Raw genomic sequence first — 10,646 nt, forward strand, 5'->3', positions numbered from 1 at the left:
AAATAAGTCATCATATTCATGCAATTTCTAACTCTTGATATTTAAAAATGCATGATAAATTGAAAATACTCTTGTTTGGTGTAGAGAAGTTTTGTTTGAAATAAATGATAGAACCTGTTGTAATGTATGTGTGTTCTTTAATGGAATTATAAATTGCAATTTTCATTTAATCTATAAAGTCACCATTATTAGGATCACAGGTTGAATATTGTGTAACAAGTGTAAGTGTCTCCAATAGTATAGGGTTGCCATACGCCATATATTTCCCTGACATGTCTGAGATTTTAGTGGTCAAGTTTGCGTCAGGGGGAAATGTTAAAAAGTGCCTAATTGTCAGGGATTTTCGAATACAGTGAATCCCTGATACAAATCCTTGAGTTTTCAGATATTGCGCATTCATGAAATCCTATTTTTCAGAGATATGTCACATTCTAGCATTTTTGTGCAAATGGATTGCGTCGCATTCGTGATGTCACAGATGACCTGAATTGTCAGCATTTTGTAATCGGTATTTTGGTTGCACTGCTTTTACCTGTATTTATTCCGTGCTAGAGTTTAGTCCAGCCTTTCTCGAACTGTGTGCCCCAAGCGACTTTCAAGTGTGCCGTGGCCCTTTTTGGAATTTTAGAAAATAAGCTGTTCGCATTACACATCGGCATGCTTGCAACGGGCAAGCTTGGGAGAGTTGAGTATCCATAATTAATTAGACTGATATTATTATTGTATTTGCCTGTCGTGGTAATAAGGGCGATGTTTCAGCATAATTGTATTGTGATGTCATAACGTTTTTGTAAACAAGATGTCCACCTTCCACCATGTTGACTTACGTGTTCAGTTACGTGTTCATTTGATTCTCCATGGTTCTGTTAACACATATTTTCTGCTGTGACTGAAATCAAAAGCAAAAAAGGGAGCAACCAAACCAATCCTCCAAACAGGCTTTAACATTGCTTTAACATTTGCAGAATAATTTGTTCAAAGCTAACTTTATTTTTTCACAAGTGTGCCGCAATAATTTTTCTATTTTCTTAGTGCGCCGCGAGTGAAAAAAATTTGAGAACTACTAGTTTAGTCACTAGTGCTAAAGATTGGGCAACAAATCTGCTCCTTTCGTTTTGTTCTTCATTTATTCTATTCTCACGAGCGAAAGCTTGTGCCTTTGGATACATCGTAAATTTATACCATAATACTAAACAGTATAGGTACCTAAGTGTTTTGGTTGCAAAATTGGCCAATGTGGCTCACTGAAATTTTGTCAGGAATTTTGTCTTTCCAGATATGGTAACCCTATAATAGATTGAACTTGGATTTGAGATGAATTCAAGTTTGAACAGATTTCATAGTTCTAGTGCGAAGTCAAGTCTAGTCACTGCACCTTCATGTCAAGTCTCCTCTGCTTTGTTTTACAAACCTAGTTCGAGTCATTATGGTTTCATTTGCAGCAGCGAAATGGTTAAATATTAGTCACATAGACAGCTGAAATTTCAATCTTGTTGAAATGTTGGCAACATTTGCCTCAACATCTGCGTGGCCTATTTCAAGTTATTGCTGCAAGTATAAACATGACTACACCATGTGTCCTGCTGCACAATAACACAAATGTATTTCTGTAACGTTTTGCCTAACCAAAGGTATTCGTTTTTGAAATAAACTAGGACACTAGAAGCAGAAATAATAAAATACAACAACTGTTAGATTCATTGTTGCTTACATAAATTTGTATAGCTATATATCGATATTCCATCCCATTTTTGTCAAAAAATGAAGTCATTACTATGATGAATACTGTTCAATTACTTATCATAACTGTTCATTACTTATTACTTAAATTATCTTATTTTGTTTTAGATTAAATAGCACAGCCTGATAAGGCTGATACTCAAAACATATCATCTAATATTTTAATCCCATAATTGGTAAAATGGCTGAATCTGGTAAAATACGAGAAATCGATTCTGCCGATTCCTCAGATGAATCTACAGAATTTTCAGAAGCAAACGATCAAATTTCAGTTCGAAATGCATTACAAGTATCGAGGCCTTCGATGCCTGGGACGGTACAAGAATTTGGTAAAAATATTGTCCAAAGTCTCGTGAAACATTCAGAAAAACATGGAACTGTGGTAGCTCCAACATTCGTTTTCAAGCAAACCATTAAGGAAGGTGAGAATAAGTTCTGCCAGAAATTGTCGTTTTGTTGACTGCCCTCTTAATGGTTAATTATTGGATCTTATTCATGTCTATAGCCTACAAATAAAAACATATTTTCATAATATTTGCTTTTTGTCAATATTACATAAATAACATTTTACCTAATTTGGGGTGAATAAATACAAGTACAAATAAATTTTTCTGCAATTCAATAACCATTTCATATATCCTTCAGTTGATATTTTATGCAAAATAGTGAAATTTTGTTAATTTTATTTGTCATATTTTTTGGCTCGTACGAAGTTACTTCCAGCCATGCCTGAAATAACAACAGCCAGGAAAATGCTCCTTTTGTAACAATAGAGCTTAATTGAAAAACTAAAAATGGGTGAATTAAAAAAAAAACAGAAAAAATTAAGAAAGAACTGTAGTATTTAATTTGTCTAATACTCAAGGGGGACATTTCATTGTTTTTGTACAATAATAGCATGTTTCAACCAAACTTTTTACATTTTTTACAGTAAATAATAAATAAATACCATTCTGACTATTGTGCTTTATCTCAACAGGGGACAATATAGAAACCAGTATTGCTGGAAGTTCTGGTTTTACGCTTGATCGAAGCAGCAATACATATGAAAAAACCTCAACAACCAAGCAAAAGGCAGCAAAGTCTAAAGATGCAGTAGAAAATGAAACAGAAGGAGAAATACCATTCCATTTTGCAGGTAAGTTTACACGATTTGGGTGGATTCTACCTTTCCCAGGAAACTTTAGGGCTGATCTGGACACAAACTTTGCGTGTAAGTGTTTATATCAGGGGTTGGCACGGTTTTTGGATCAGGGGCCAAAAATTTTGCCCACCTATATTGGCGGGCCATGTAGTATGACGTAAAGAGTTACATTTTATAAACAATGTTTACAGTGTTAGAAAAGCAACAGTGGAAAACAATGAACCTTGTGCCAAAACTCAATTTGATGTGCACGTTCGAAAGAATATATTTCTACAGACAGCTATATGTAAAATGCATTGCGCTGAGATTAAATTTTTGTACTCGCTTGTCAGATTATCATTCGAACAATGCACCACTCGGCAACGAAGTTGCTAATTGATTATAACATTTTGGTCATAAAACAGACACAACATCATCCTTCATATTGATGAGAAGTGAATAAAAACAATGCATTGTTTGATAATTTATTAAAAAAACACCTCATACATGTCCCTTTGTGGCAGGCTTTTAACACAGCAAAAGAGTGTGCAATTGCACCATGATATGAAGTTTCATGTGGCGATTGTTCTTAGGCGAAAATAATGTGGCATTCGCGCTACCAGAAATGTGTGCAAACGATCAAATTCAAATACTAGATTTGTACTAGATGTGTTTCACACGGTTCCATTATCTTTGAACCCGCGTACATTTGAACCCGTACATCTGAACCCGTAATTTGAACCCAGAACAATTGCACCTGTATACTATTGCACCTATGAACATTTCCACCTACGGACATTTGAACCCATACATTTCCACCCATGGATTTTAGCACCCGCATATAGATTGAACCCGCGGACATTTGAACCCATGTACATTTGAACCCACGAACATTTGCACCCGCGGACATTTGAACCCATGTACATTTGAACCCGCGAACATTTGCACCCGCGGACATTTGAACCCATGTATATTTGCACCCACAGACATTTGAACCCACGTATATTTGAACCCGCGTACATTTGAACCCACGGACATTTGAACTCGCGTATATTTGAACCAATGTATATTATATTTGAACTCGCGTACATTTGAACCCGCGTACATTTGAACCCACGACGATTGCACCGGCATACTATTGCACCTATGGAAATTTTTGTTGTTTTACGGATATTTGAACCCATACTAACCCTAACCCATGGGTTTAGCACCCGCATATAGATTGAACCCGCGAATATACACATGGGTTCAAATGTATGTGGGTTCAAATGTACGGTCACCTGCATGGGTTCAAATGTCCGCGGGTGCAAATGTACATGGGTTCAAATGTCCGCGGGTGCAAATGTTCGTGGGTTCAAATGTACATGGGTTCAAATGTCTGCGGGGGCAAATGTACATGGGTTCAAATGTCCGCGGGTGCGAATGTACATGGGTTCAAATGTACGCGGGTGCAAACGTACACAGGTTCAAATGTCCGCGGGTTCAATCTATATGCGGGTGCTAAAATCCATGGGTGGAAATGTATGGGTTCAAATGTCCGTAGGTGCAAATGTCCATTGGTGCAATAGTATACAGGTGTAATTGTCCTGGGTTCAAATTACGGGTTCAGATGTACGGGTTCAAATGTACGTAGGTTTAAATGTGCTGTCACCGTTTCACACACAATTCAAATTATCTATCAAAGACATACTATTTTATGTTTTACAGATTCAATTCGCGTCGATCATAACCTGTTGCTGCTTTATAATGAAAGACTAGCAAAGTATGGTGAAGTTTACAGAGGCTTGCAGACTCATAAAGGTTCTCGAGGATTCGATCCAATCGCCATAAAATCTATCAAACTCAGCGATGAAAATAGGAAAGAAGTGGAAATCATCCGAAAGCTTCGTTCCCACCCAAATGTGATAACTGTCCTCCAATCTGGGACTTATTTCTTTGGTCCAATAGAACATATATTCATCGCAATGGAATACTTTAAATCTAAAACCTTGACAGACTTTGTCAAAGACGATCCAAAGCCTAAGACTGACGAAGTCAAACATAAACAAATAGAACAATTTGTTGAAGCTGTCGATCATATCCACATTAACGAAGTTCTACATCGCGATCTTAAACCAGATAATATCTTGGTATCGGACAATGGGAGAATTCTCAAAATAATTGACTTTGGTTTGGGAAAACAGTTAAGAAAAGGACATTTTGTAACCAAAATGAGCACTTTACGTGTTGGCACTGATGGTTGGAGGGCCCCGGAAATATACCTTTCTGATATTTGTTCTAAACAATCGGACATATTTTCTTCCGCACTCGTAATCCATTTCATTTCGACCGATGGTTCCCACCCATTCGGTAATGACCCTGATAGTTGGAATCTCAATATCAAACGATATCAAGGATGTGACCTGAGCAAACTAGAAGGGGACCTAGAGGATTTGGTTGGTTGGATGCTCAGATTCCGACCACAGGATCGTCCAAATACCGAACAAATTCGAAAACATAAACATTTTCATGGTCAACTTGTTTGCCCTCATTCCAAACTGAGTAAGTAGAAAGGTTCTATCTTTTTTCTAATGAAATATTTCTTTAATCAAAAATTCGGATAATTGTTTGGACACAGTATATTCCTCCTTAGTAGAAAATTTTGAACTCAGTCAAAAACAAAGTTTAGTGCAAGACTTTTATATGAAATTATCATTTAATAAAGTCTAGATTCCATATTTTCCCCAAAGCCTAGCTTAAATCATACCTGACATATTGTGATAATACCCAAGATGTTTACTTTATATGAATGACATTTGGGAACATTTTGGTTCATTTATTCAATTAATCTTGCTCTGTGGTTTTTATTATTCTGTCTAAATGAAACCAATACTTTTAGGTTCTGTAGTACGAAGAACTCCAGATAACGAACTTGTAAAAGTCAAAGAAGAGTTTGAAGAAAGAATGAAGCAGATGGAATTAAAAAATGAACAAGAAAAGAGGAAAATGGAGAAAGAGATAGAAAGGCTTAAAGAGAAAACAAATGGTAAATTTAAGCAGCCCATTTGATTGTTTTGGGTTTCTTTCAGTTTTTGTGTTGATTTTGCCACCAAAAGTACTATGTCACCTGAAATTGCAGTTTGTTCATATACACCACCTAACTTTCTCTGATAAAATATGTGAGCCAAGCTTAAGTTTACATTATAAATTTGCTACATAAATACAGACGTTTACCGTGACGGGCTTTCAAATGTAGTTTTTTTAATTTAGTTTTGAAACATTCAATTTGTTTAAAATTGTTTCAAACTTGATTTATGTGTGTTGGCCAATTCTTCTCTCCCAACACAGCCGGATGCCATATACTCAGTATTATTCATACCCAGTCCAACTCTAAAAGGTATTAATAGTATTTTACAGTTAATGTTCTATAGTAGTAGTAGTCGTATATTTCACGAAAAAGAGACTCCAGTCGTGACGCAATGTGCGAATCGTATAAATAGCGTAAATCGTATGAATGCTGTTTGGACTGCGTAAATCACAAAATTGCCGGCACACGTTATGTTGGGTTGCCTTTAAAAATTTTATCATTTATCGGGAAATATGAATTTCCCAGAGACATGAAGATCCTGAGATTTTTCCAACGACGATATTCTAATAATAATCATGAGTGCCAAATGAATAGTGACAAATTCCAAGGTCGCAAAAATCCGAATCCAATTCATTTATAATCCGGTCAATAGTTTATCACGTATTTCATGTCCGTAGATTACCGTAGTATTTTAGAGTAGTAGTGCTTTATTTTACCTTATTCGACAAAATGAACATAATCAAAATAATATGACAAGACACTTTAAATGGCCGTATCAGCCACAGATTTTTTGTTCAAAATCATAATCCACTGAAAAAGTCTATTTTAAAGAGTGTCGCAATCGCAGCACTTGTTTTAGAGCAGTGATCGGTAACCACCGGGCCGCGGCCCATTGCCGGTCCGCAGAAAGGTTACTACCGGTCCGCAGAAGGGTGACACAAAAACGGACAAGGCTCAAATAATACCTCAACAATCTAACAACCACAACTAAGAAAATATCACCCAATAGCAAGGTAGACAAATACAACGCATCTGAGCAGCATGTCTGACTCCATAAATTATTTTTACGTCAATATGTCGCAATAATGCTGCATCAATTTTGCCTCTGAATGAGAAAGTTGTACATCAGTCTAAATAAGATGTCTTAAACAAAATGATTCTCGCTAAAAACGTGACTATTGGATTTGTAACCGTACGTGACAGCAACGAAATTTGTCCAGTTTGCGACCTTTGTTATACTAAGCTCTCAAATGAGGCAATGAATCCTTGGAAACTTCTATGCACGATGGAATGGTCTTGTCAACACCGAAATAAGAAACATGTTACGTGTATCACTATCGAACATATCTTCCAATTGGGAACAGTTAATGGGCAGTAAACAAATGCAGATCTTGGTTAAATAGCATCACCTTTGTTTTCGAATATATTTTCAAATATTCCAAATGATTTTCCAACTCGTAATATGCTTATAACTGTATCTAAGTTCGTTTGTATAAATATGGTCCGCCAAAATATTGGTCAGGCTTTACCGGTCCGTCACTTAAAAAAGGTTGCCGACCACTGTTTTAGATTCGTTGCATTTAAAAGTCCTGTATACGTCCACGTAGAACCTGCTGTGCTGATTTGTGCCAGATGAAACACTTCTGAGGGCCGGATCCGGCCTACGGGCTTGACATCCAAGAAACCGATATCAACCTCTTTCACCTGGGAATGATTTTTGTCATGATGGTTTTGAAGTTTAGATGGACGTAATGATTTATTGCTAATTACGATTCCATTACATTTGAACCCATACATTACATTTGCACCCGTATATCTGCGGGTTCAGTCTACATGCGGATGCTAAAATCCATTGGTTAGGGTTATTATGGGTTCAAATATCCGTAGGTGCAATAGTACGCAGGTGGAAATGTATACGGGTTTAAATGTACATGGGTTCAAATGTATTGGAACCGTAATTAGCAATAAATCATTACGTCCATCTAAACTTCAAAACCACCGTGACAAAAATCATCCCCAGGTGAAAGAGGTTGATATCGGTTTCTTGGATGTCAAGCGAGTTAAATTGACAAGACATTGTCCAAGTCCGGTTTTATCAGAGGAAAAGCCCGCTCTTGAAAGCAGCTATGAAGTAGCATATCAGATTCCTACCCACTAATTAGTAAGAAAGCTCTTTCTTGTCTGTGGTTTGCTTTTGCATTCCATAAAAGATCGTAAAAATATAATACAATCCAATACGTTAAGTTTTTTTGGAATGGCGAACAGGGGGGCCACGAGTACAAAAAGGCGCCGGAAGGGGGCCACGTCATGTGGTGATATTGAGTAAAATAAGCTAAAACCAAACAGTGATGTCACAATAAGCACCTACATTTTTTTTATAGCATAAGCATAGAGCGATGCATATGGGCCTGTTTTACTGTAAGCCATGGTACAAACTGCTAAATTTAACATGGTTTGTCAAATCTTAGATGTTTCGTACATCCTCTACCATACCTCAGCGACCCCGCCGACCCCATGACCTGTTTGCGACCCTACCTACTCATCACTCCGACCTCATTTGAGGTCGCGACCCCTGGTTTGGGAAACCCTGCACTAGACCATGGCATTGCCCAAAACTCAAATAACCACACAATAGCTTGATTACATCTAGGAACCATAATTTTCATTGTTTTAATTTATAATTATTTTATATATCATGGCACCTTTTAAATATCTTTGAACCCCCCAATCACAAGCATTTTTGCTTAAACAGGAACAAACATTACTCTTGCTACAAGTTTTGATTTTATTTTTATCCAGGTGCTGAATCTCAGTCATCAAGTCAAACTACTTCTGGTCTAAAAATCATCAACCAACAACCACCTGATGGGAAGATGTTATGGAATTGTTCGGGAGAATCACTGCCAGGATATGAAGAAAGGTGGACTCTTGTCATCACCTACTCATTTCCTGCTGGAAGTCTGAAGGTGAGTTACGAAGCAAATTTAATTGTTGGTTGGGAAATAAATTATAGATTTGATGGAATCAAGATTCTTATTCAAGAAGGTTGTTGTTCTTAATATTAATCCCCATTGCACATCAGCATATTTGAACATCGATTGATTAAAATATATTTCCTGAAACAAATACCAGCGCAATAAATAGAAAATTACAATTTGGTAAAAGTAATATTTAGGGATGCCCATAACCTGATAGTTTGCCTAGAATTCTTTGGTACAATTATTGTTATTGTGAATTTCTTGAATTTCATTTCTTGATTCATTGAGGGGTCACAAATATATATCTTATTGTCAATTAAGAAGCAAAATCATTATATTATATATGTCAAAATTTACTAAATACAACATGATGTAAACAAAAACGTTGATGGAAAATAGAAAATTTTCTGTCATACCCTTTGATTTCATAAATGCTCCAAATATGGTGATTTTGATATAATGGCAAAGACATCCCTTATAATAGTACTGTCATGTTACTTTTTTATGCGATGCTTATTCATGTCTTTTGCTCTGAACAAGGCCCCTATACATGCAGTCACAAATATTTAGTAGGGTGGTTCACGTGACCAACTGGTCTGTTACAGCCTCCTCCACCATCAAGTCCATGCTTCAGAAAACGAATAACTGGCTAAACAATCTCTTACGTGTTATAGACTGGTAACGGGATGAGAGGCTGTGGTTCGCCACTTGATTAAGTCGTCTTATCGGCTTTTCTCTCCCCAGGATAAATATGTTAATTCTGTCATATCTTATATTTAATGAAATTTAAGCTATCAGACACTGATATCTAATGATATTTAAGGAGATATTGTTATTTCGAATTTTCTGGTTCTGCATTTCCTATCCAATTTATTTCATCCTGGGTGAGGTGGTTGGCATGGATTTGAACCGAAATGTTTAATATTTGATGTCAGCTTAGTTCAGTTCAACACTTCAACCATTAGGACAGCGGTTCCAAAACTTTTTGTTTGTGCGGCGCTAAATTATTAGGGAAAAAAACTAACAGCGTGCCTATGGAAAAAATTTGAATAAAATTCAATATTGTGATCATTAATGTGTACTTTATGTTTGTAAACATATATGCCTAATGTCAACTTTTCTCTGCCTGATTTTATTTTGAAACTCCAAACAAACTCAACAATAAACAGATAAATAAACTGCAGCTTGGGAAATTGCAGCAAGCAGTGTCCATCTCTATTGTTGCGTAGCACTAGTGCACAGCGGTACACCCTTTGGTAATCACTGCGTTAGGCCATTGCACAGTCCAGAAGTTTGAAAGAAGTATTGCCAAATGTTTGCATTCACTCACATGAGTTATTGCTTCTCATAGAAATATACAGAATCAGGCGGTATTTTGTATAATGCTTATATGGGTTGACTCGGGTTCATGCTTTGTCCATCTATAATTAATTTAAACTGGTATGCTGATTGAATTCAGTTCTAATGGAAATCAAAGCTTTGAAAAGTTTGTTATTGAGAAAAAGTTCGAATATAGAAGCCATTTGTGCAGTAAAATCATAACATAGCCATATATAGATCATGCTTGTTTGATCATGGGTAATATTAAAACGGTATTTATTTAAATTCTAGATGTTCATAGTTCTTCTATGTTCACTTTAAATTTAGATTCAATGGTGCAATAAGCAGGGATGGCCATTTCCGAATACTAAACTATTCCGAATACATTCTAAAATAATGTTTTCGAATCTGGAATTCC

General features: G+C 36.3%; 1 protein-coding gene across 1 annotated transcript; it reads left to right on the top strand.

Moving 5' to 3' along the window:
• Window positions 1-1,828: 1,828 nt before the first annotated feature.
• LOC144422813 (uncharacterized) lies at window positions 1,829-8,989 on the top strand. Its single transcript, XM_078112661.1, has 5 exons — window positions 1,829-2,162; window positions 2,720-2,878; window positions 4,571-5,404; window positions 5,742-5,888; window positions 8,730-8,989. Exons 1-5 carry the CDS (start codon window positions 1,922-1,924, stop codon window positions 8,987-8,989), a joined length of 1,641 nt encoding a protein of 546 aa, XP_077968787.1. The 5' UTR covers window positions 1,829-1,921.
• Window positions 8,990-10,646: the final 1,657 nt, after the last annotated feature.

Source organism: Styela clava, chromosome 5 (assembly GCF_964204865.1).
Source record: "Styela clava chromosome 5, kaStyClav1.hap1.2, whole genome shotgun sequence".
NCBI lineage: Eukaryota > Metazoa > Chordata > Ascidiacea > Stolidobranchia > Styelidae > Styela > Styela clava.